The sequence below is a fragment of the Rhamphochromis sp. 'chilingali' genome (assembly GCF_963969265.1).
Source record: "Rhamphochromis sp. 'chilingali' genome assembly, chromosome: 5".
NCBI lineage: Eukaryota > Metazoa > Chordata > Actinopteri > Cichliformes > Cichlidae > Rhamphochromis > Rhamphochromis sp. 'chilingali'.
This window is the reverse complement of record NC_137932.1, coordinates 11,036,062-11,063,234: the sequence shown is the minus strand read 5'-3', so window position 1 is coordinate 11,063,234 and position 27,173 is coordinate 11,036,062. Positions and strand designations below refer to the sequence as shown.

At 40.0% G+C, this 27,173-nt stretch overlaps 3 protein-coding genes across 4 annotated transcripts in view; 1 reads left to right on the top strand and 2 right to left on the bottom strand.

Moving 5' to 3' along the window:
- Positions 1-43: 43 nt before the first annotated feature.
- ccdc167 (coiled-coil domain containing 167) lies at positions 44-2,804 on the top strand. Its single transcript, XM_080882399.1, has 4 exons — positions 44-200; positions 378-472; positions 1,264-1,316; positions 1,787-2,804. The coding sequence occupies exons 1-4, from the start codon at positions 150-152 to the stop codon at positions 1,903-1,905; spliced, it is 318 nt and encodes a 105-aa protein (XP_080738525.1). The 5' UTR covers positions 44-149; the 3' UTR covers positions 1,906-2,804.
- Positions 2,805-15,354: 12,550 nt separating this feature from the next.
- gpr6 (G protein-coupled receptor 6) lies at positions 15,355-17,876 on the bottom strand. The gene is made up of 2 exons (XM_080882058.1): positions 17,572-17,876; positions 15,355-16,969 (listed from the first exon to the last, which is right to left on the bottom strand). The coding sequence occupies exon 2, from the start codon at positions 16,942-16,944 to the stop codon at positions 15,937-15,939; it is 1,008 nt and encodes a 335-aa protein (XP_080738184.1). The 5' UTR covers positions 16,945-16,969; positions 17,572-17,876; the 3' UTR covers positions 15,355-15,936.
- A 7,410-nt stretch (positions 17,877-25,286) lies between these two features.
- The window catches only part of fig4a (FIG4 phosphoinositide 5-phosphatase a), a 57,490-nt gene continuing 55,603 nt past the window's right edge, over positions 25,287-27,173 (bottom strand). For both annotated transcript variants that reach the window (XM_080883112.1, XM_080883114.1), the window contains exon 25: positions 25,287-25,972. In XM_080883112.1, coding sequence (XP_080739238.1) covers positions 25,835-25,972 — 138 coding nt within the window. In that variant the 3' untranslated portion in view covers positions 25,287-25,834. The remainder of the gene's footprint in view (positions 25,973-27,173) is intronic.

Below are 27,173 nucleotides of genomic sequence, written 5' to 3'. Positions count from 1 at the left end.
GAGGGCAGCAAAGTGCGCGAAGAGCGGTTCGTCAAAAGGAAGACGTAAACATTACGAAGAAGAAAAATAGTTCCGCATAGTCACAGGTTTTTCTTTCCCCTGTCAGGCAGGAGACTCACTACACTGTGGTTCTCCGGTTTGGTCACAACATGGCAAGGCTAAAAGAGAAAAGGCGAGAGAAAATCAGCGTCGCCTCCGAGGTACAGTGTTTTAGCGTTTGTCTCACATTTCCCATCTATCTCTCTGTTTAGCTGACGTCTGATAGGTGCTGTAGCTTTCCCCGTGTACATTCTTAAAATTCATTCGTTTAGGTCGCTCCCTGCCTCTGTGTTTTGAACGTTGACCTCTCCGTGTGTCACACCTGTAAAATCCTACAGATTGATCGTCTGGAGGAGCAGCGGGTTCGTTGCCAGGACAACTTAGAGAGGGCGGAGTTCAAGAGCAGGAAGGAGAAGCTCTCTGAAAAGCAGAGGTGAGGCTGAAGGAGATGATGAAGACTCCACGTTAGTGTGTATACCTCCCACTGGCATTTCAAGGCAACTTTGGCCTTGGGACTGGGACTGTTGTGGAGGAAACTCCCTGCAAGACTGTCCTTGTTAAAATATATACTTGTTATTTATTCCTGCTTAAAGCACGTTATTATTTATTATACCTGTTTTCAGTGATATCAACTTTTGGTGCCCCTCGTGGAGGGCTACACCAATAAGCTGAACTCAGTTGGTGCAGCCCTCCACAACAGTCCCAGTTTCTCATGCGGCTCTTTGGGAAAATGAATTGCCCATCCATCACATTTGAGGAATTCAGGAAGCGTGTCTGTCAAAATCAGCCAAGCTTCCTGCTTTTGAAACCCCTTGTGAATAAGGAAATAACCAAAAGTAGCTATTAATACAAAAAACAATATTTTAATGAGTTGAACACTAATCTGAAGTCTAAATAAAGTGTATGAGTTGAGAATATAGATTTTAAAAAGGGATTGAAATAAACGATGAACATAAGGGAACAAATGAATGTGTTGTTCTGTTGCATGAGGTGTGAAGGATTTGTGTTGGATTTGCTCTTGCATGTCTTTGGCTTTCCTGTTTGTGGCTGTTTTGTGGTAGTTGCAGGTCTGCGTGGCTCTTTAGTGAGCAAGAACTCATGAAAAGGCATCTTGTGCCACTTAGAGATTAAAAAAAAAGAAAGAAAGAATGTAAAAACTTCACCCAACAGTGATGTTTCTCCTTAATATTGCCTTTTTTTCTTTCTTTTAAAAAAAAAAATCAGACAAGATCTGGAGGATGAAATGACCATCATGAATGAGAGGGTGCAGAAGCTAGGTGAGCCTTAATATTAAAATTCTTGTTCATGTGTATTCACTGTGTGTTCTTACTTTTCCTGTGTATTTGTAATATTTATTGAGCGCTCGAGGACCACATAGTCCCGTTTTCACTAAGGGTTAATTGACAAACTGATTAGCAAACTAATCAACATGTCATATTTAGTCATCCTGAAAGGTGCATTTTAAAAAGAAAGCAGGTGAAAGTAAAATTTTATTGATGACACATTTAAGGAAACTGAAGAATGTCGTGCTTTTTGAGTGTAGTATACAAAATATTTGTCTTCTGTCTTCTTTTGACTGAGCCAGCTTTCCCATATAAAAAAACAAAAATAGTTTCAGTATGTTGTAAACTGGCCCCAGGCTGCGACAGCAGATCATTTGCTGGTTTTGCTCGTGCCAGAGGACTAAAAATAAATAGAAAGTGATGGCTGCTGCATATTTTATACAGTTTTTCTTTTGCTTTTCCAGACAAGGAGCTGGAGATGTTACGAGGTGAAAACCGGAGGAACATGTTGCTGTCAGTCGCTCTGCTGGCTATCAGTGCTTTCTTCTACTACGGGTTTTTCTACAACACAGACAAGTCATAAAACCACACTAAAAATGGGACCCATGATTCTGCAAAGAGCATCAAACTCAAAGCCATCTTGGTACAGGGACACGGTTGTGAACACATGAAAAGGCCCAGCAGACAAAGAAAATGAATTCTGGTTATGCCTTTATATATTTGACCTCTGTACACTTGTAACACTATTCTTCATCTGAATGTTTACCTTATGCTGCCTTCCATTTGCCTCAGATGTCCGAGCTGGGAGTGACATCAACCCTGAGTTAGTAAGGTAACAAAAGTAAGGAAATGTGGGATTTGTTTTGCCTTTTAGCACTTAAAAAAACATTGCTCTGCATGTGACTTTTTTAGCAAGTCGCAGAAACATAATAGTAATAGTACAAATTACAAGTGTTGCAGTTTTGGTTGCGGATGCTTCGACTTTCTAAGTCTGACAGGAAACATCAAATGAAAGCAGCATCGTGCTCCTAACAAACCACCATGTACTTGTTGTATTTTGCGCAACATGTCAAATAGATACTTTATCAAGCAGTGCCGGACAAGTCTGCTTTTCAGTCATTTCAGTAAGTGTTTGTATGCATGGTACACAGTATTTGTGCAGTTAAATGCATGAAAATATTTGATATTTGTGCCCTTTGTATTGTCATTAAGTCAAAGGCCGAGCCTGGAGATTTTTTTCTTTCCTTTTATCGATACTCATGCTGGTCGTACACCTACCTCCTAATAACTGCGCTTCCAGAAATGGCCAACATGCTCACAAATGTCCTTTGAAATATGACTGTACACAGTTATGCTCTGAAATTTGGATTTTTTAAATAATTGATCTGTTTAAATGCTTTTTTTTTTTTTTTGCCATTTGTGCGTATGTCTTTTAAATCCATATAATAAATGCTTTGTGCCAAATTCAATGCATATTGTTTACTGTTTATGTACTATTTGTAATGTGCTAGGGTTTTTTTTTTAGTGACACCTTTATTTATTTTTTTATTTATTTAGATAACTTATCCATTCATTCTTCCTGAAAGTAGCAGACTAGGATTTATCATGTTCTGAGAGAACATGTAGGAGATTTTTTTTATAATTTCACAGGTACAGAAGGCGTGATCTCTTCAGGAAACATATTGTTAGTGTCAGAGGTGACATTTTTCACCCAGTCACACAGCCATTGCAGGATTTTTGTGGCAGGGTGGGGAAGTCTGATTTAAAAAGTCTTAAGGCCTTCCTATAGTTCTGAGAATGTAATGATTAAAGCAGCATTCCTGTGTCTTATTTGTATCGACATCTGTTTAGCCTGTCCTTTTTCATCAGCAACATTCACATGAGGGACTAAAACCACCAAAATATGATCTGCATTTTGTTTTTGTTCTTTTATTGTTATCGTGAGAAGCATTACAACAGTCAGCAAGTCAGAAGTTTTTAAATCGTACTCTTTTAATATTGTACACTTTACTTATATGTGATCTGACCTTATAGATGAGCTGGACAGCTGTAAAAAGCAATATCAGTGTACGGTTATGACAGCACTGTAATCCATCGCAGTGTGAGATTTTTTAAATGCATTTATTTATAGGTTGTTTAAGATCTTCAAACTAGTTTTAATATTAGACCAAAAAAACATGATAAATATAAAAGGTACATTTTTAAATGATGATATCATGTCACAATCTAAAGTCATTGATATCTATCAGTCTGGAAAGGGTTGCAAAGCCATTTATAAGGCTTTGGGATGCCAGTGAGCAACAATGAGGGCCAGAGTTAAATATTTAACAATGAGAAACAGACTGGGCAAAAATGGCATCCACGGGAGAGTTCCAAGGAGAAAAGCTCTGCTAACCAAAAAGAACAAAAAGACTCGTCTCACATTTACCAAAAACACACTTACTGTTTGTAAGAACGTCTTACAAACAGTCAGACATGGTGGTGGTAGTGTGATGGTTTTCGCTGCTTCAGGATCTGGACGTGAATTCATGAAACTATGATCTCTACCAGAAAATCCTGAAGAAGAAAGTTCAGCCGTAAGTTCATGCTCTGAAGTTCAAGAGGGCTTGCAGCAGGACAGTCATCCAAAACAACTCCACAAACTAACAAACCAAATAGAATAAATATAAATAAAAATTAGTGCCCCAGTGAAAGATGCTTTGGAATGATCTTAAACAGGCTGAATGAATTACAATTCTTCAAAGAAGACTGGGCCAATGTAGAAGACTCATTACCAGTCACCACAAAGGTTTGATTGCAGCTCTTGCAGCCAAGGGTGGCACAACTAGTTATTAGTTAACTAGTTGTTAACTGCTTTTTCACACAAAAAAAGAAAAATATATATTTTGGTGACGTTAGCCAAATATTAAACTTTGATTATCTGAAACTTGTGCCTTATTACCACGTTTAGACAACTTAAAAAAGGACAGCAAGTCCTTTAAATAGATCTTCAGATGTTCCACAAGGAGCGGGTGGGTTATTTCTTGATATGGTGTTAACAGACAACAACAACAAAGAGAAAGAGAGAGAGAAATTAAAGGTCATTAAGGAAGCCAACTATCAACCTCTGCTAGTTCTATAACCTGACTTTCACCATTGCGTGATCAGTAATCACCCTTTTTGTGGACTTACTCTTAAAGCTCATTTCTTCATGTCCAATATTTATGGAAATCAGACAGGAAATAAAATTCTTTGTGTCTAGGTTGTTGGGTTAGGCACACTTTACCTTGCACTTTTCCCAAACTGTAAAACAAAAGCATTTCATCTTGCTTTCATGTTAAATGTGAAGCAGTGGACAGCTACCAATCCAGCACTCAGGGAGCAGTGTGTAGAGACGGTAGAGACGGTGTGTGTGTTTTATTTCAACAGATGTTTTATGATTATAATACATTTCTATACGGCTTTTCCTCCTTTCCTGAACCTTGCATAATTTTTGTACAAACAGTGAGGCTATTTCGAGCCACAGATGACAACAAATTTTAAATGCTCAAGTAAGTATTTTTGGAAAAGCGGGGGGATGTGTTGCCCAATCAGGAAGTGGACTGAACGATGTTTGTTTTTTGTTTTGGTTTTTTTCCACGCAGAAAAACTTAAGATGCATTTTTTTGCTTGCCCTATTTGCTACTTGGCATTGGTTACAGTAAAAAACAAACAAACAAAAAACAACTATATAACATAACCACACCTTACCAAACAAATGTGTGTGTGTGGCCTACCTCCCACGCTGTCTATTATCACCGACTCAGTCCTCGTCAGACCTACGCACACTCATTCTCTCAGCCCCAGATAAAATAAATGTAAACAAGCCTATTATGCAACACGACTGTGGGGTTTAATTGGTGACTGCAGTCTCTGAATATTCATTTTCACCTTGTATTTGATTTTATTGCTCATTTAAAATAATTGGTTTTATAAAATAAAAACTTCTTGAATTAGAAATAAATCAATAACAAATACTCCCATGCAAAAAAAACCCAAAAAACTTTTTAGCTTTACTTTTGGTCAGCTGTTACCATGTGCTTCCTGCACATTCAGCCTTTGCTTGCTCCTCCTGCAGTCAGCGAGTGACCTTGTGTTCACTTTCATATTTCATGCCACACCGTGTTAAGTCTCCTGAAGTCATGAAAGTACATGACTTAAAAACAATGAAATAACTGAAAAAAAGAGGTCTGTTTGAGCATGAAAATGCCAGATGTCACTTTGAATTCTTTTGTTTCTAACACAGAACGATGTTTGAGCTGCAGTGAAGGCCCAGCATCTCCACCCGGGTCAGATGTCATTACATAAGTTTTTTTGGACGCTGTCCCTTTTGGTCAGCTCACCTAAAGTCTGTTTACATTTTACTCGACAGACTCACATCCACACCTACATTTAAACATGTTAGCTAGTTTTCTTTATTATAGTATTAAAATATAAAAGTACTCACTTTGCAAAAATGTTCATTGTTTATTTTATATTGGCCACATTGCAGACACTCAGCCCCTTATTTCACCTGCTTTTTGAAACAGGCATCTATAGTTCCTCTTACAAGCAGAAGGTTTGAACAGCAGGTTGAAGGAGCTGCTGCTTGGTGCCTGAGATGACCATGTTACTATGTTAAGGATATCTGCTCTCACTGATAGCAGCCGACAACATTAAAAACAGCCCGAAGCCAAGAATTCTCGGCACACAAGGATTACTTGCACATACACTCCTCATTATTTGAAACATTAGCCATGTTTAATACAGGCGTCCACTATATTAACAGTAAGTATATGAGAGAAGATAAGAGAAAAAGCCTAATATTTCACCCTTCAACACGAGAGCTTATCAAAGCAAAGCCTAATGCAGAGATGGTAGAGTTGTTAAATCTATACCAAAGCATCACGTTTTATTAGACAATGATGTTTTACATGCAAATTATTTCCAAAGCTCAAATGCACATCTGTGCCCAATTCAACTTCAAGTGGGCTGGGCAAAAACAAACACCCCCGTTTATTTATTTATTTATTTATTTCAGTGTAAAAATGTAAAAGTATTCAAAAAACTGATTATTAAATAGATTATGAACAACCTGAGATATCTTAATTAAAAAATAAAGGTGATTTGAACAATTTGAAGCAGTGCGTCTAGATTCAGTCACTCTTTTGTCCAAAAATTGAGGCCTTCTTCTCACTCTGCTCCTCCTGCAGTTTTTCTCACTTTACAACACATCTACTTGGAGACTCAGCAGGGAGCCAGTTCTTGCACTCCTGACTTAATTAATGTTACAAATGCCATTTTTTTACACTTTCTTCTGAGATTTGATGACATTACAAATCAAACTGCATTGAATTACTGGATGGATTGATATATTAAACAAGTCCTGAATGATGCATAAAAGCATCCAAAGCATATTTCTTGTAAATTGCCATCCTTAAAAGCAGCTAATCATTACGGGTTGAGTCATCATGTCTGGAAAAGACTATGTCTTATTCCTGAAATCTACATCTGCATGGCTAAATAAATCCCCTCCATACTTATTTTCTCTGTTAGTCATCATTGCTGTGCTCATAGTGGTGACATATCACCTAATTAGTAATTAGTTCATGCTGAAAAAGAAGATGAGACCTGAGGCAGGTAAATATTAAAGTCAGGACGATGACGGGCGTAATCGTGTCGTGCTGGGGAGGTAGCGTGTGTCACAACAGTGTCTTTGAAGCGTTAAGCTGTAAGGCTGTGATGGTTACTCTGGGGTAGGAGGGTTCACTCGGTGTGAGGAAGAGGACATGAGCATCATACACGGTGAGTTGATGGGAGGTAATGGGTCAGGATGAAAGGTGTGAGTAAATGAGAGCTGGATCCAAAGACAGAAGTGCCTGCAGTGTCACCACATCCAAAAACCACACAATCATCCGTAGAAGTGTGAGCTACCTCATTATTTGGCTTTATATCTTGAGGACAAGTTGACCTGCAGCGCATTAAAGACTTTCCCCCGCATTATACTTCCTCACCTTGCTTGAACCACTGTAATGAACTGTAAAATTACCTATTTATACCATACATATCCAGTTCAGAACATAGCTGAGCCCCTGGCATGTTTACATAATTGATCAAAATCACTGAGATAATGTTTCGGTCAATTTGATCTGGCTGCAGAAATGAAGCTTTAGTGGGAATTGAGTTATAGCCATAAGGTGTTTGATTTTTTATTAGTTGCTTCATGCACACAAACACACTCCCCTCCTTCTGTTTTTCCTCCTCAACAGTAAATTACAAACATATACAGCGCCTCAGCTTACACGATGATCTCCTCCAAGAAACTGGCACTGACCATGTGGAATTATTAACACTGCCATGTCTGTATTGTACAGTAGATCTTATACCACACGCGATCCAATCTGAATACTTCATCTTTTCTTTCGACTGCTTCCTTTAGACATCACCATAAAGTACCATCTTCCTGCATCTCACCCTATCCATAGCATGCCCCTCTCTCACCCCTCTGTCCTCCTCCACTAAATCTATGAACCTCCTCTGTGGTTTCCCTCTTCTCCCCCTGCCTGACAGCTCCATCTTCCTGCTGTCACAAGTTGGACAGCACTGGCTTGCTACCAGCAGTATCAGTGCCTGCAAGCACACAGAAATTGCTGCACAGCTGCAGTCACCGGATCATTAACTGCAACACTTCCTCTTGTTACTTTATTTTAAGGAACTATTTTAAGAATTTAAATGTTTTCTTAACTCCTTTCTACAGAAAAGCTAAAGAAAGGCTGATGGCTCAACTAATCAGTCTTCAGTGTTTTCAAATACTTCAAAGACATCTACTATAATTCTCCAAATACTCAAGCAGTAGCTTGTTATCAAGGTTATGGAGAACCAGCAAAATTATCCATCATGGAAAACCAGTAGAGCCTGAAAATGTTAATTATTCGATGGTTTATTATTTTTCTGTTACAGTAATCGAGTTAGATAATACGCTAAGAATGTTTCCGCATTTAATGGACACATTAAAAATGGCTGTTTTTTGCTGAAGTTAAGCAAAGATTGTTCATCCGTATGCAAAAGCGTTTCCTGGAATTGAAACCAAATTGATCATGCAGTGATTTGTTTACTGTGCGCTCTTGCAGCCGTGTAACGCATATCACTTTAGAGGCAGCACACTGATATACAGAGAAATCTGCACGTTGTTGTTTATGTGCTTCAGACAGCTGCTGTATATGCAGTAACAGTCAACTCTGCAAAAAGCTGTGATCAAACTTTAAAACCAATCACATGATCATACTTCAATCAGGCGAAAAACATTCGACTCTCTAAAATGGGATCTACTCTATCTATAAATATTGCAAGGATCATCTATTCATAGGGGACATTCGGTCCTTTTTATGTGTTTAACTTCTAGAGCAAACATTGTTAGGCGCCGCAGGTACAAAGCTTAAATGTCAAACAGTTGCTGAGTGTCCACAACACTTACTACTGAGCTCATTGTACCTTGAAAAATGTCCCTTAGTTACACTCAACACGTCACGTAGTGTTATTCTGAGAAGGAAGAGCTTTAGGGCTGGCGTCTCTTTCCTGAACGCACTCTCATCCATTTATAATCCTTCATCGAACACGCATGGACAATCTACAGCAGAGACTACAGACAGCATACATACTGCACATGTACAGTCGCCCACAGGCAATCTGGTAATTTAGCCATGACAATTGCGTTCACAAAAACACAAGTGGCGTGTACTTTATTTTAAAGAAAACTTTCATCTAGCTGGGATGGGATTGTCTTTGCTTACCCAGGTAACATGTTTGCACGTGCGTCTAACAATCACCATTATTGGATTATCACCAAGCTCACATTGGAGAATAAGATAACATGTTACTGACACTTTTTGCTGTCTGTCAACCATTCTTACAGCATCACTTTCATCTAAATATGAAAAGACAACCCTGAGAGAAGAAAGGTGGAAAAGTTTGCGTGATTACACAATCAATAGTACTAAAGCATTTTCCATCAAGCTAATGGCTAACTCAGTAACGGTGGTGTTTCTGTGGAGAGCATTTGCTACACTGCTGTAATTAATGTTATTAGTGATGGAATCATTCAACTGTGGACTTGTGCACAGGTCTGCACGGATCAAGCATTACATAATTCAAGCACTTCTGCTATCCTGTATTGGGTCTAATGGATGTAATATTTAAGTGAAGGGCCGTGGGTGAATTTCAGTGCACTTTCACGGTGTTGTGCAGAAGTCTTGAGTCACAACTCATTTCTTTAGATTTTGCTTTTAAGGAGCCAATCAGGATTTGGTCCACGATACAATACCAACTGGAACATGTCTGATTGAGAAAGGTGGCCGACATCCAAAGTAGACCTCAAGGAATCTGGAGAAGTATTTCTGAATTTAAAGAAATTGCAAGGAAGCTTGCCAAAGAGAGTTCATGCTGTGTTGAAGAATAAAGGTGGTTATACCAAGTATTGATTGACTTTTAATTAATAAAAATATGGTTGTTTTTTTTCACACTGCATGATCTGCCCGTTGTAATGACAAGCACTACAGTTAGGTCCGTAAACACACCAACACAGTGTATTTTAAATCTAACAATTTTTATGTGATTGAAGTGCAGAAGTTAAATTCAGTACATTTTACAGCAACTTTGCATTAACTCTTTGGGGGTAACAGACCTTTACGTCACCTATGTTCAGCAGATCAAAATCAATTGGAGAAATGACCGAGCAGCAGTTTCATGGCAGTGAGAGTTATCCATTTCTTCAATCATTCCAAATGAAGCAGACATAATATATGTAGTTAATTGTGTTGAATTTGTATGCTTTTTAATGTAATTTTAAACATGAAGCTCAAAGAGATGTCAGTGTAAGAGCAGGACGTCATCATTAGTCACATAAACCTATGAAAGACATCAAAAGCTTTAGAAGACAAAATCCATTGCATTTAAAAAAAACTGAACTTGACAGAAGACAAGTAAAGTGCACGATGACAGAATGATTTCTTTGGTTAAAATAAACACAAGAAAGTGAAATCCACCAGTTTATCCACAGGTTTGAAGGAGTGATCTGAATGTGCCGTGTTAAATGTGATTGATACCAGTAGGTTGTTGCAAGTGGAACATTAAAAATTACATTTAAGAAAATAACTTGATAAACACATATTCTTTGCACCATGACAGGAAGAATAAATCTATATAACAACTAATGCAAACTACCCGTCCAAAACACACTGGAATCACTTCACGGTTTTTACAAAAATGAACCCCCCCCCCCCAAAAAAAAGAAAGAAGAAAGAGAAGAAACAGTGGAGAAATCCGAATCTCTTTCCAAGAGATTTAATGTAGCCTGTGAGCTGGATCTTAGAAATGTAACATTTTAGAAATCGAAGGCCTAAAAAGTACATGAGCACTTTTAGACTGTTGCCACAGGTTTACTTTCTAAGCCCTGCGAACAAACAGGTGGTTGCCTGATTTGGTGAGTGACCGAAAGCAACATCTGTTAAGGCAGAAAAAAAAACAAGTTGAACAAACATCTCCTGCTCTCAAAGCGGCCAGTCTTCTTCATGCAGCGCATTAGCGGCCCTCAGCATCCTTCACCTTTACCCCACTTTGTGATCAGCCCTAAACTGACTGAAGGCTCCACTGCTTTCAGAGTGGTGACTGATAAAGTTGATAGCTTTTACGAGGAGCAAACACACTGACCTTTGTGGTGTTGTTGTGTAAGAGCTATTATTGGGACAAAGTAAGAGGCAGGAACAGTAGCACACATACAGTACTTGTGAATGCCAGCAGAAATGGCAAGCAAGTCTAAGTCTGTGTCGAAATTTAGCTTGCAAGAAAATACTCTGTAAAAGCAACTACTTGTTCCATGCAGAGCTGTTTTTTCTCTTAAACAAGTGTAAAGAATAGGCTGCGTATGCACCAATCAGACTGCTATCAGCGAATCAAGAGCAGAAAAGATGGAGGGAAGGATAGAAACCTAAAAACAAGAAAAAACGAAGATGGATTTAGTTGGAATTTCCTCGGATACTATCGTGTCCTTTGGGAGAAATCCAAAGCTCATGATGATCACAGATCTCTCAGAAACTGTTAAGGTTGTCATCAACTGAAACTAAACTGACGAATAAAAGTGGGAGTGAAAAAAACACTCTTCACTTGGCTGAAATTAAAACTGGACGAGAAAAACAACTGTGTGCTATTTGCTTAAAAGAATTAATTAAAAATGAAAGAACAGTACAGAGAATGTTTCTACTCCCGACCTTTGCCAGTGTAGTCTAAAATATGCAACTAAATTCAAAGTTCACGCATAATTTGACGACTAAAATATGTATTATCTGGTGCAGACATTTAAAAACACAACAACGAGAACAAAAAAAAGTCAAACAAATTCTGTCTGGAAAAAAATTAACTGAATTAATGACTTCCTGTTGAAAAGGTGGGCAGTGGTTATCACTCTTTGCCTCACAACAAGTAGTTCCTGGGTTCAGATCCACCATCTGGAGTTTGCATGTTCTCCCTGTGCCTGTGTGGGTTCTCTCTGGGTAATCTGGCTTCCTCCCACAGTCCAAAGACATGCAGTTAAAGTGCCAATAGGTGTGAATAGTTGTTTGTATTAGCCCTGTGAGACAATAGTGACCTGTCCAGGGCGTACCCTGCCTCTCACCCTATTGCAGGCTCTGAGCTCGCAATATCCTCAACACATTTCTGTTTTTTCTGCAGTTTTCGAGTACCATGATGGTTTAAAACTAGCTGCACGAGCTGCAGAATGACTGGTTTTTAGTTTCAATGAGGTATGAGAAGCGCTTCCCAAAGTGTGACCTGAATAGGCCCACCTGCTCAGTGGCCTTCTCGGACATGCTGGTTACCACGACTACTGCAGAACCGAATAATTAAACTGAGCTGATGCTGCAACGATTTATCTGCAATGTGGGTGTTTAAGTGTTTCATCACGAAACAGAATTTAGCTGCGGTGGGAACAGTGACTTTATTTAGTGGGCTGTATGTGGACTTCTTGGAGAAGATCAGCAAAAGCAGTAAATGGCTTCTATGAATGCCTCTGCCAACAACAGGAGACTCTAAAGCACAGAGGCCAACATCCATGAAGATGAAAGATATACTATACATTACTCACAGGGAGTTGTGTATATAAAGTATATCTTAGGAAAAGGCACTACCATTAGATTCTGCAGTTTCCAGAGGAGCAGGCTTAAGGGGCACACAGAGAAATGTTCACTTGGGATGACATGTATTGAGGACAAACCCCTACTAAGAAAGGCTCCGTGCAGATTGCACAGATTAGATTGCACCTCAGTGCCACTGATGTGATAAAGTTGTCCGAGGTCTCTCGACAGGAGAGGCTCAGCCTGACATGAAGCTTTTGAGATTTCAAGCATCTTCTGCAGGTACAAGTTAGTTGCAAAGATACAGCGCTTACAATTATCGAGTCAGTTCTAGAGCTTCCAATCATTTCATTTTACTGGCATGCTGGTCAGCATCAATTAGAGCTTGTATTTTTGAATTTATTAAAGATTTAACTGTGCATGTAGGTTTGTTCTCAGTAATTAAATAGTGTTTCAATGCTCAGTAATTTCATTTTAAAGAACTAATGATGCAGTCATCAAAGTAGCTTTCACCTAGGTTAAAGCTGGGTATTGCAAGCTGTATATGCTGTATTTTCAATTAAGAAAAAGTAAGGAATGTGAAGTATTGTGTAAAAGCAGGATGTGGAAGAAGAAGTTATTGAAGGAGAGGAGAAAAGCTTAAGTTTCCTGGTCTACAAAGTTATCTTCATTCCTGCGAGGCTCTGAAAACCACGGCAGATAAACGGCTGCATCAGTCGCTCCGCAGGCTGCCGGGTTTACTTTGTGTTTAACAGGTGACACGGACCCATTATGATCATTCTTCTCACTTTGTCACACACCCGTACACGTGCATTCAGCTGCTCTACTCTTGAATCATAACTAGAGATGTCGATGGGATGAAGCAAGATAAGGTCCAGACAACCTTTCTCATTTCCTGCGCTACCAAGACAGAGTGCATCATATATTTTCAATGCGAACGCATACCAAGGCCAGCAGTGGCTGCGAATGTTACGTAGGGGTTAGTAAATTACGTGAAAGAAATGCTGATTTGACTTCCGCAGCCTTATGTCTCACCTGCTAAAGCTGGAGGGGAGGCAATCACAGCTAAGTAGCCAAGATCACGTGGCTCATGTTTTTACACGTTTGTGGTACCTCTGGGTTTTTCTTAACCACTCACAAGCACACATTTACAGGGAGTGCAGAATTATTAGGCAAATGAGTATTTTGTCCACATCATCCTCTTCATGCATGTTGTCTTACTCCAAGCTGTATAGGCTCGAAAGCCTACTACCAATTAAGCATATTAGGTGATGTGCATCTCTGTAATGAGAAGGGGTGTGGTCTAATGACATCAACACCCTATATCAGGTGTGCATAATTATTAGGCAACGTCCTTTCCTTTGCCAAAATGGGTCAAAAGAAGGACTTGACAGGCTCAGAAAAGTCAAAAATAGTGAGATATCTTGCAGAGGGATGCAGCAGTCTCAAAATTGCAAAGCTTCTGAAGCGTGATCATCGAACAATCAAGCGTTTCATTCAAAATAGTCAACAGGGTCGCAAGAAGCGTGTGGAAAAACCAAGGCGCCAAATAACTGCCCATGAACTGAGAAAAGTCAAGCGTGCAGCTGCCAAGATGCCACTTGCCACCAGTTTGGCCATATTTCAGAGCTGCAACATCACAGGAGTGCCCAAAAGCACAAGGTGTGCAATACTCAGAGACATGGCCAAGGTAAGAAAGGCTGAAAGACGACCACCACTGAACAAGACACACAAGCTGAAACGTCAAGACTGGGCCAAGAAATATCTCAAGACTGATTTTTCTAAGGTTTTATGGACTGATGAAATGAGAGTGAGTCTTGATGGGCCAGATGGATGGGCCCGTGGCTGGATTGGTAAAGGGCAGAGAGCTCCAGTCCGACTCAGACGCCAGCAAAGTGGAGGTGGAGTACTGGTTTGGGCTGGTATCATCAAAGATGAGCTTGTGGGGCCTTTTCGGGTTGAGGATGGAGTCAAGCTCAACTCCCAGTCCTACTGCCAGTTTCTGGAAGACACCTTCTTCAAGCAGTGGTACAGGAAGAAGTCTGCATCCTTCAAGAAAAACATGATTTTCATGCAGGACAATGCTCCATCACACGCGTCCAAGTACTCCACAGCGTGGCTGGCAAGAAAGGGTATAAAAGAAGAAAAACTAATGACATGGCCACCTTGTTCACCTGATCTGAACCCCATTGAGAACCTGTGGTCCATCATCAAATGTGAGATTTACAAGGAGGGAAAACAGTACACCTCTCTGAACAGTGTCTGGGAGGCTGTGGTTGCTGCTGCACGCAATGTTGATGGTGAACAGATCAAAACACTGACAGAATCCATGGATGGCAGGCTTTTGAGTGTCCTTGCAAAGAAAGGTGGCTATATTGGTCGCTGATTTGTTTTTGTTTTGTTTTTGAATGTCAGAAATGTATATTTGTGAATGTGGAGATGTTATATTGGTTTCACTGGTAAAAATAAATAATTGAAATGGGTATATATTTGTTTTTTGTTAAGTTGCCTAATAATTATGCACAGTAATAGTCACCTGCACACACAGATATCCCCCTAAAATAGCTAAAACTAAAAACAAACTAAAAACTACTTCCAAAAACATTCAGCTTTGATATTAATGAGTTTTTTGGGTTCATTGAGAACATGGTTGTTGTTCAATAATAAAATTATTCCTCAAAAATACAACTTGCCTAATAATTCTGCACTCCCTGTATGACACGCAAAAACTGAGCAAGCAATCATATGTGTCTAGGTTTGAACTAGAACAAGGTACTTGGATGGTACTAGGATGTAAAAAACTAAAAGAAAAGAAAACATTGTGTGTAATACACACACACACACACACACACAGAAAGTGCAGCAATATGGATCACATACTTGAGCCACCACTTGATTTTATCCCTTTATTCCTCTTGTACAAAATGGACATCAAAGACAGTACAATACAAAATAGAAAAATGGCACAAGGTTACTCACAGGTTCAAATGCTTAAACACATTAAGGGCTATACAATACTGCTTTGGCATTTGAAAAAAAACATTGAATAAAGTGCAAGATTTCCATTCCTATTTTTTCCACTTAAGTACATTCACAGGTTTGCTTTGTCTTTTTTAAAAAACAAAAAAAAACAAGTTTCTTGTTCACAGCATTTCCAAACTCTCCCCCTAACTTGTGTTGAGACATAGGCTAATAAAGTGCAGACACAGTATGCATGAGAGACACATTCCGAACATCACGCCTGCTTTGTTTTTTGTTTTTTTAAAGCATTCACTGTCAACTGTAAGCAGATTGTCGATGATTACTGGGTTTGTCTTTTTGCTCGGCCATTAACGCACACACATGCATGCTCTCTCTCTTTCTCTCTCTCTCTCTCTCTCTCTCTCTCTCTCACACACACACACACACACACACACACACACACACACACACACACACACACACACACACACACACACACACACACACACACGCAGCAAGCTGTAGCACCTTTTTTAGACCTCACTTGGTGACCTGGACCGATAAGCTCCCTTGGCTTGAAAGCAGCCACAGAGAAGCATGTAGATGGAGCGCTGGATCTCGGCGTTTCTGTAGGCGTAGATGATGGGGTTGATCATGGAGTTGTAGGTGGCCGGCAGCAGTGTAGCATAGGTGTACACTGACGGATACTCCCTCTCACCCACGAGACAGTAGATGGCAAAGGGAAGCCAGCTGGCACCAAAAGTCCCCAAGATGATGGCCAAAGTGGACACCCCTTTCTTGGTGGCGACATAATGCGAAGTGGCAAAAAAGTGCTGTTGGAGGGCGATCTGGTGGGCGTGGTGGCACACGATCTTGCAGATCTTGAAGTAAAGGGTCAGCATAAGCACAAAGATGGCAAAGAAGGAGGTGGCCAAGAGCATGACGTTGCTCCGGGTCAGAGGGCGGACAATGCTGCAGGAGGCCGGCTCGCCCAGGCAGTTCCAGCCGAGCACCGGCAGCAAGCCCAGGAACAGAGACACCCCCCAGGTGCCCACTAACATCAAGTGAACGTACTGCAGTGTCTTCTCTGAGAAGTATGTCAGGGCATTGTAGAGGGAGAAGTAGCGGTCTACCGTAATGGCTAAGAGGCTGCTGATGGATGCAGTGAAGGAGGCCACTAAAAAGCCTACAGTGATAAGGCTGATAGTCTCAGAGGAGATCACATACTGAAACACAAAGTTCAGAATTAATCCCATGCCGGCCAGCAGGTCGGCTGTGGCCAGGCTCCCGATCAGCACAAACATGGGAGTCCTCAGCGTGGGCGTGTAGAAGATGATTGCTACCACTATGGCGTTCTCACAGGCGATCACGGTGCCTGACATACAGAGCATGATGTCCCATGGGTTGATAGGGAAATCTAATGCGGCGGTGGAGAATTCCAGGCTGCCGTTCCGGTCCGAAGACTCAGCCTCTATCCACGGGAGAGCTTCTCCTGATGCAGGAGTCGCAGAAGAGTCGTTCACCACCAGCGACTCATTCATAGCTCCACGATGCCGTCTCTCTGTCCTGTTGGCAGCAGGAGAACAAGAAGATTGCTTTGTTAATTAAAAAGGGTCTTTTTCAAGGTGAATGTGCCTTTTAGCTTGAATTATATGAGGAGACCAAAGGACACGTCTTGTTATGAGACAGCAAGGTGGAGTAGTAAGTTTTCAAGTAACTTTGAAAAATAACTTACAAAAAATTACTTACAAAGCTTAAACCTTCTCTAAGGGAAACAAGAACAATTCTTGCTGTCTTCTAGCATACAATTTCTATTTGTTTTCACATATCAAATGCATAATATAGACATAAAAATTAATATATAGAATCAGTAATAACTTTGAATGATCCAATGTCCAGTATTCAGAGATCTGTTAAAATCAAGTAGTAGTATAATATTAATTTATAAATGAATAGAAAATAGCTGTGGGCAGATTTTCCTTTTGAAAGTTCCACTAAAGGTGCCCTGAGAGCTCTCCGTGGTCCTGAAATCACAGCAGCTCTTACCACATAAAACTCTAAAGAGACAAACGCCGTTTATAAAATCAGTCTTATCAAATAAACAGTCTATAAACCTGTTTTTCTTTCGATACTACGATTTTTTTTTCTAAAAAGTTAAGAATACTTACCACCGTGATAAAAACCAGAGATTCTCGCTAATATCAGGAGCCGCTTCCTCCGAAAAACTCAGCAATGAAAACTGATGAAACGATTCCCGCTTTTCCGTCGATCTCTTCTTTTCACTCACTCAAGTGAAGCCCTCGTTTTTGCTGTGCTTCCCACGCATGGGATAGACACGCAGGGTAGGAGTGCCGTGAAGCATTGGCTGATGTTGAGCTCGGTGAGGAAGGTGAATGCGAGACGGAGGAGGAGGACCGGAGGGGACGATCGAGGGTGGCTTTAAAACGGAGTAACGTCACGGGCGGGAGGGAGAGAGAGAGAGAGAGAGAGAGACTTTGCACGTCTCCGTCTCTCTCTCATCGAGCCTCCTGCAGGTTCTTGCGCGCTCTCCTTACCTGAGCCTATAGAAAGCAAATTCTAAAAAGCTCGACGAAAGGCCAGTTCAGCATCCAGACTCTTCTTTTATGAAGCTACAGTGTCATGATAGACGTAGTATACAGTTTATTATTGCCTTGCCGAAGCATGCAAGGCCTCCTTTGTGAAAACAAAACAAAAACGTAATCTGTATAAAAAACCTGAATATACCTTTCAGCATTGATGGTGCCTTTCCAGATGCGCAAGCTGCCAAGTCCATAAGCACTAATGTACGATCAGAGAGTGCTGATAACAAGCTGGATGATCCCTTTCCACTTTAATCTGGGGACATGGTGTCCGTGTTTGCCAAAAAGAATTTGAGATTTTGATTCATCTGACCACAGAACAATTTTCCACTTTACTTCAGTTCATTTTAAATAACCTTTCATCCTGAGAAGAAGGGCATTATTCCTGGATCGTGTGCACACGACAGTCTGCATTTGTAGTCTGCCTTCACAAACAGTGATATCTAAAAGTTTTCCCATGCAGTCATTTCCATGGCAGACTCATGCCTGTTTTTAATGCAGTGCCACCTGACAACAACAAGCATCCAGCATTGATTAATATTAATTCTCTGGATATTTTTGATGATATTATGTACTGCAGATTATTACATTATTTAGAAAATGTTCCAAAATTTGAAGAAAGAGGCTGCTTTTGTAGATCTGTGAACCTCTAGCCATCTTTACTTCTGAGAAGCTCTGCCTGTCTAAGATGCTCTTTTTATACCCAGTCAGGTTACTGATTAGTTCCTCCTGCAATTTTCTTTTCAGAGCCTTCTTTTCAGAACCTTACACTGACTTTTGCTAACATTTTGTTGCTCCTGTCCCAACTTTTTTATCAATCGTTTTCCTGAAATGTTTAATTTTATCACTTCAAACGTTTGATTTGTTTTCTATGTTCTGTTGTGAGTAAAATATACGTTTATGAGATTATGTTTTTATTTACATTCACACAGCATTCCATTTTTTGTTTTTTATCAGTAACTGTAGCATTTATTTTGAGAAGGTACAGTTCTTGGCAGAAGTAATGGGATTTCAGTAAGCAACACTAAGACTAAAACCACGTGATCCATCCATCCAGCCATTAAAAGCAATTTCATTTAACTTTAGTTAGCATTTACATACAGTAAATCCAAACATTATATTTCTTGTAATGTTTGACTTGGAAGATTATCAGCTTAAGCACATGAAGGCAATCAACTGCCTTATTTTAGTAGTTCTGCTAGTTTCTTGGGGTTTGCAGTGTGGGGACTGTAGATTTACCATCTCATTTCAGCACCTTATATGTGTTTGTGTTTACAGCAGAAACAGATCCTTCTTCGTTTTTTGTGAGCATCTGTGCGCTCTGCTTAAAAGTCACACCATTTTCCACAGTTTTTCATGTAATACTGTACTGTTATAGGTACCGAGAGTGCTGCTCTTACTCCTTTAATCATTTGGTGCAACCATCACCGTCACTTTGAATTCAGTCATTATTTTTCATACTTACCTCTGGCTGTCGTTTTTGTTTGTTACATGCTTCAGCAACCTGTTGAAAGTACTTAGAAATAACATCATTTTTTCTGTTTTGAAACAGCAAAAACTAAAGAAAGAGTGACCATCACTCTTTCTTTAGTTTTTGAATGAAAAACTAGTCATTTGAATGAAACGTTCAAATGCTGAGCGACAAGGAAAAGTAGGGGGAGATTCATGGCAGCACAGCATAGCAATATGGTAACCAGTTTTGGTTTCCAGGCAACAGCTGTTTGGCCACCTTTTGTCAGTGGACTGGGGGCTGGGTGGGGGTGTTCTCATTCATAAGCTAAGCAGTCACATGAAGTGCCTAGTGACTCATGTCAAAGACCTAGGCAGATACCCAACAACACATGAGACCAGCAACAACAACAACAAAAAATCTCAAAATAATTTTGGATTATTTTCTTTGCCTCCAGAAAATAATTGAAATACCAAAGATGGAGGCATCAAGCAGCTGAACCTTTGGTCTATTTTGGGATAATTACCAGGAATATGCTTCTCAAAAAAATATCATGCTTTTATTTCCCCCCTATGAGTGCTGAGAGGTTTCAGTGTAATGAGACACCTGCTATTAGGGACGTAACAACATGGGGAAAAAACAGGGCTTTACATAAAAAGCCTTCAAACCAGCTCATTTCAGGAAACAAATGTTAACCGTAGGCAGCCCCCCACCCACTCCTCCAGCTCGAGGAGGCAAACAGCCGTGCTCTCGTTTTAAAAAGCACGCTCCTGATCGCACATGCTCGTACGTACACAAACGCACAGGCACACGCAGTGACTCAGACCTCAATGTAAGGCCGTTGTAATGATATTCACTTACATCATGTGAGGTGAGCTGAGGAGAGAAAAGAAAGAAGATGAGAAAAGTTCATTAACATTCATTTGTGGTTGAAAAGGCTGATAAGACATTTGGCTGGAGGGAGATAAGTGGAAGTAGAAGGTGAGGCGCTGATAGAAAACAGGGATAAAACTGTGACAGATGAAGGGAGGCACTGCAGGGACGTAACACCTCAATTTACTCATAAACTTGAACTAGTTCTGACAAGAAAAACAGATGCAACCTTTACCCACAGGCTCTAACTCAAAGAAAAAAAAAATCACCCACATATCAGATAAAGATGGCTGACCTGCCGTTCTGTACCTGTTTCTCTGGAGATGTCAACATGACCTTCATGTTACGGTAATTACGTGTTGCTAATGGTCCTAATCAGATGAACTGTAAACACAGCATTAAACCATAAATCAGAGTGTTCCTGCTTTTAAAAAAAGGAATGAGCAGATTTATCGGTTGTTTTCTTACTGTTTCAAATAAGCATTTGGTTAACGTTTAATATTAATTTTAATAAAAAACAAAATATTCCTGAAGCATTTGTTTCAATAACATTTCTACCTCCCTTTGACTTCTTGGTACATAGTTTCAAATTAGCGGTACAAATCCAATCCTGTGATTTGGACTGGACCCTTCGACAATGTTCTGGGCTCCACGACATTGGTGAGACCGCTTTTCGTCTTTACAGATAATTTTGCCCAGACTAAAGAGGAGAGAGATTTGATTTGGCTCGCTATCAGCTCTTACTTACAAATCCTACATCTCTAATAGTGTCGGGTTGCATTTATGCCTATGGAATTGTCAGCTTGCACATCTGGAAAGGCACCATCAATACTAAAAGGTATATAGAGGTATTAGTGCAACATATCCTCCCATCTAGATGACATCTTTTTCAGAGAAGGCCTTGCATGCTTCAGCAAGAAAATGTTAAACCACATACTGTATTTGTTAGAATAGCATGGCTATGTAGGAGTAGAGTCTGGGTGCTGAACACGGCTGCCCCAACCCAGATCAAACAAAAATGGGACAACTTTCCTGTCTCAAAATTCCAGCAGGTGGTCTCCTCAGTTCCCAGATGTTTACAGAGTGTTGTTTAAAAAGAGATGATGTTACACGGCAGTAAGTGCTGAAACATTGCTGTTGTGAAATTCAAATTGCCTATATTAATTTATTTTGTTACTCCTGCTCTGCCTGCGGCCCCTATTTTTTCTAACGAGGACTGTGAAAATTTTATGTCTTTTCTGCTTGCAAAAATTCGTAACGTGAGAATGAGTTTTACACACTCACCTGTTATCTCAATCTCTACCCCATCCCGGCCCATTATCTTGGATACTTTCTCTCTGGTTTCACTACCTGAGCTAGTGAAATTAGTGAATTCTGTGAAAGCATCCTCCTGTTCACTTGACATTATACCTGCATCATTATTCAAAAATGTCTTCCAGTCTATTGGCCCATGTGTGCTCACTTTCATCAACTCTTCACTGGCATCTGGTATAGTTCCGGTTTATTTTAAAAACGCTGCTATTCTCCCACTTTTAAAAAAACCTCAGCTTGACTCCTCTCTTTGGAGCAGCTACAGACCTATCTCTAAGTTACTGTTAATCGCTAAGCTTCTAGAAAAGGTTGTGGCTAGGCAGCTTATGGCAGCTCTGGACAAACATGGCATTTATGATAAGTTTCAGTCCGGTTTTCGTCAATTTCACTCCACGGAGACAGCTCTTCTTAGGGTCTCAAGTGATATCTTGATGAATAATGATGCAGGAAAATGCTCTGTTCTACTCATGTTGGACCTCACATCAGCTTTCGACACAGTTGACCATCACATCCTCATTGAAAGGCTGAAAAAATGGGTTGGTGTATCTGGAACTTGTTAAGAAATCAGTTTTACCCCAGTTCTTTTATTCGTCGAGGCATCCAGAGACGGCACCGGAACTCAGTAGTCATTTCACAAAACCATCTTTATTCATCTTCATTTAAGCATGCACTTCTAGAAGGGAAGACGAGGCCGGTGTGTCCCTCTGCAAATCTTCACTCCTTTGTCTGTGTAACACAGTTTTGTAGGGGCGACCCTATCATAAAACCCCCACGGTGTGCTGCAAACTCTGTGTCTGTGTCTATGTGCACGAGCACATGAATGCCTACATGTGCGCGTTCCCACGTGTCTATGTGAGTGCTCGTGTGTGACTGTGTACGCATACCTGTGTGTATGTGTGTGCACATGAGTGAGTGTGCGTGTGGATGTGTGTGCGTGACAGTTAAAACACTGTGGGTGTAGGTGACTCCCTAGGTCATAAAACCCATCTCCCTTCCAGACCACAGTTATCCAGTTACAAATGTTGAGACCCCCACCCAAACATTCTCTGGGGAATTTCCACTCAGCATTAACTCCTCTCTGTTTTACTTTCACAGTTGAAGTGGGGGAGGGGTCTCCTACAATCTACTCCTAAGTTCACAACACAGTGAGGCCTTTATTATATTGAGGGCAGGGTCAGTATCTCTACTATAGTTCTACATTCTATGATAACACATTTCTAAACTCTAAAATAAGCTAAACATTCCTACAAACTGCATTAGAGTGGTTCTCTTATCTCCATCACTGATACTTTTCTGTGGCAGTCTCCGATTTTAGGTCATCCTCTACCTCCCTTACTTATGGTGTCCCTCAAGGGTCAGTTTTGGGGCCTTTATTGTTTTATTTATCTTCTCCCCCTCCAGCATATAATGGGCTCTTTTGAGGACATTTCTTATCACTGTTATGCTGATGACATTCAGTTGTACGTTTCTTTTATGCCCGAGGATTTATCTAAGCTTCAGCGTCTGAATGATTGCTTAGATTTGATCAAACGTTGGATGGCTGCAAATTTCCTCCAACTCAACGAGGGGAAAACCGAAGTCCTCGTATGCGCCCCTGATAGGTTTCTATCGCAGATAGTGAAAGCCATTGGTCCTCTCTCACTTTATGTTAAATCCTCTATCAGGAATTTAGGTGTCACCTTTGACTCGAGTCTCACATTGGATGGGCATGTGAAATCTCTGGTTCGGTCTTGTTTTTATCATTTGAGAAATGTGGCTAGGCTAAGCCCGGTTTTATCTCGCTCTGAACTCGAGATTGCTATACATGCATTTATTTCGTCACACTTGGATTATTGTAATTCGCTGTTTATGTGTCTAAGCAAAGGTTCTCTGGATCGTCTGCAGGTTGTGCAAAACGCTGCAGCTAGACTTTTGACAAAATCCTCCAAATACTCACATCTGACACCGTTATTATCTCAGTTACACTGGCTTCCTGTTAAATTTAGAGTTGATTTTAAGATCCTGGTCTTGACCTACAGAGCTGTGCACGGACTGGCACCTGCCTACATCTTTGATCTGCTACAGCCTTATGTCCCTAGCAGGTCTTTGAGGTCATCTGATCAGGGCTTACTTGCTATAAAAAATACTAAGAGGAGGACTAAGGGGCATAAAGCTTTTGCCACTGTGGCCCCTAGACTGTGGAATTCTCTCCCCCAAGCATTAAGAACTGTGGACTCAGTAGCTGTTTTTAAAAAACAACTCAAAACTCACCTTTTTAAAACTGCTTTTGGTTAATTTTTTGCCTGTTTTATTTTCTCTTTTTAAATCTTTTTATGACTTGTAATCTTATGTGCAGCACTTTGTGACTCTGTCTTGAAAGGTGCTATATAAATAAAAATTTATTTATTTATTTTTTGGTAAAACTGTTCATTTCCTAAGTTTATCTGATGTGTTTTATGTTCTACTCTTAAACTATTGCAATGCAATTTGCAAATACATTTATTTTAACTTTTGATTGGACTATGGTTACATCATTTTCAGAACTGGCATTGTATAACTCAACCCCATAGGCTGTATTCAGATTTAAAGTTGTGCGTAAATAAAGTGGTTAAAAAATTAGGTGCGTGCTATTCTTCTTGTTTAGACTTCAGTAGACTGAGTCAGCTCTTCGTGTTGTTTCATTCCTGTTATTTTCCTAGTGAATGTTGCTAATTGCTAATAAAGCTATTTAGTCAGCACTAGCCTTAGTCATAGACTGTAATTAAAACAGCCACCGTGATGTCAGCCCACTATATTTTTAAGCCTCATCAATAGGTATCAGACACCGCCATGTTGGTTCTTTGCAGCCAGAAGATATTAAATTTAGAAAAGAGAGCACAATGCCAGTCTGTTGCAGGGCTAACACAGAGAGACAGGCAGCCATTCACACTCCCTCTCACACCTGTGGGCAATTTGAAATCACCAATTAACCTAACCCTACCTATTGCACGTTTTTAGACTGTGGGAGGAAGCCAGAGGACCCAAACACAAACACAGGGAGAACGTGCAAAGTAACGAAAAAAAAGAACAGTGATTGCCTCCACAGTCACCTCATCTCAATCCAGAAGAGCACCTTTGGGATGTGGTGGAACAGGAAATTGGCATCGTGGATGTGCTGCAGTTCTGAAGGCAAAAGGTAAACTATCCACAGAGACTAAGGCCTGGCTTTTTAATGCTGTTGTGCATTTTAATATGGGAGCCTACGAGGATCAACTTTACGATCAAGCCTGTAGCTGCCATTTTCAGGTCTGGAAGTTGCTACTTGGCAATGGCTAACAACTTCCCATAGCCCTCTTGTCTAGATATTTGGTCATGCCTAATCTCACAGGGACCTAGATGGATATGGCTATCAACATTTTTTTTTTTTTTTTTTTAAATATTACAGTCTATAGTTCATTTCTATAGTTGTCTAAGGACAACTGTCTCTTAGACTTGTGCAGATTTTGAACAATCAACAAGGCAACAGGCAAGAATTCTGTTTTAAAGGCAAAACGTATTCACATCAAAGCATTTTTTAAAACTAACATGCCTGCACGAGATCTGTGAGGATTCACTGGCACGCATATAAAGCCTTCACATATCTGTTGGCCTTGAATTAAAAGTTTGTAAAACTAAAAAGTTCAAGGCAAGGCAAGGCAAGTTTATTTGTATAGCACAATTCAACAACAAGGTGATTCAAAGTGCTTTACAGAGACATTAGAAACAGTTCAGTGAATGTAGAATCTTTACAAAGCACATAATACTCGGGACAAGAAATGTTGTGTATAAAAAAAAAAAAAAAACAAAAAACGAACAAAGCATGAACACTTTTTATAATAAACTTTCCACAGCTGTTATTCTTAGCAAAACCCAGTGACACTGTAGCATTGAAGGTAAGGACAAAGCCTCCCTCATGTCCCTCTTGTGGTCTTGTGAAGGCAACAATGTGAAAAGACTCCAAGAGTCTCCTGCAAGGTGGGATGTGTCATTATCGGACTGTATCATGGATATTTATAGCACATATTTAACAATTTCCAGTGTACCCGTGGAAGGTGTGCAGATACTGAAGATACATCCTTCCTCTCGTTCTCCTCCTCGTCGTTTATTTCTTAAAATATAGAAGAAAACATTTTTCGCCTTTATTTCCTCTGCTTTCTTTGTCACATCACATGCTGAGACAGCCGGCACCTCCTCCCCTATTCACAGACTCACGAGGCAGTGATGCTGAGACCAGTGGCCAGTCAGTACATTTACTGAATGTGTATGTGCATTGCTGGGAAGCCGTCCTTCATCACGTTTGCCATTTTTTTTTTGACACCCGCAGTCAAAGGCCAAGCGCTAAAAGAGTGAGCAGAGAGTGAAAACAAGCGTGAGACAGAAAAAAGGGCAAAGGCGGTGCAAGATGGGGGGGGGGGGGAAGAACCAAGAAGAAGTCACTACAGGAGAGTGGGAACACTTATAAAAGGCCACGTGAAAGCAGCAAGCGTTACAGTACTGTGCAAAAGTGTTGAGCCACCCATCATTTCTTTATCATATGCTCCAACACCACTGACTGAAATGCAACCCCAAACTGTTACAGAGCCCCCACTATGTTTTACAGATGGCACTCATGTTATACCTCTCCTGACACATGACCCATGGTTTGAACCAAAAGTTTAAAATCTGGATCTCTTTGAAATTTTTCATCACTCCATAAGACCTGTTGTTACAGTCCAGTTCTTGTGTAATTTGGCATACCTATATGCAAAGTCTTCATATAATAGTTCTTTGGGAATTGAAACCCAAACTGTTATCTTTGGTATTTGAATTATGATGGCTTTAATGATGAAAGCAGTCAGGTGCATAGACTGACCTGAAAATGAGTGAATATGTAACCAAGGTCAAAAAGAGGACTTTAAAAGACCTTCTCAAAAAACTACTGTTCAAAACAACTTGTGGTACTGTCGTTTCTACCTGTACAAAGAGTGAAGTAAGATTGCAATAAAAGCTCTGGCAGCCAATAGAAAAAGTGGAAAACTAAAAAAAAACAAAAAAAACCAACCCAAAACTCAAATAACATTCTGTCACACTGTTACTTTGTTACTAAATACAATTTTATTGTAGAACTAATGTACACAATGATTATCTGATCTGAGCATTTATGCAACATAAATTAGTGTGTGACTTTGTAAACTGGTGGCAAGGTTTGAAAAAACAAAAACAAATCAAATATCAAGCTATCACTGCTACGTTTTTCTGTACAGATCGTTAACAACACAAGAAGACACAGTTTATTTAAATTAACCAGTGCACTCTTCAATACAGGACAAAACCCCCCTATTTTTAAATAATGCAAAAAAAAATCTCAAAAGGCACTTTAAAAATGGTAAAGCTTAAACTGTTTAACAAAAGGAATGCAACACATCTGAGGAGGAGAAATTTCCAGGTTGCTGAAGAAATAAAAAAATTAAAAAAAAACCCTCAAAGGAAAGACAAGGACATGAACGTGTCCTGACCTCACAGACTATAACGACTGGCTTGTAAGTGCCCGACTCTTTCA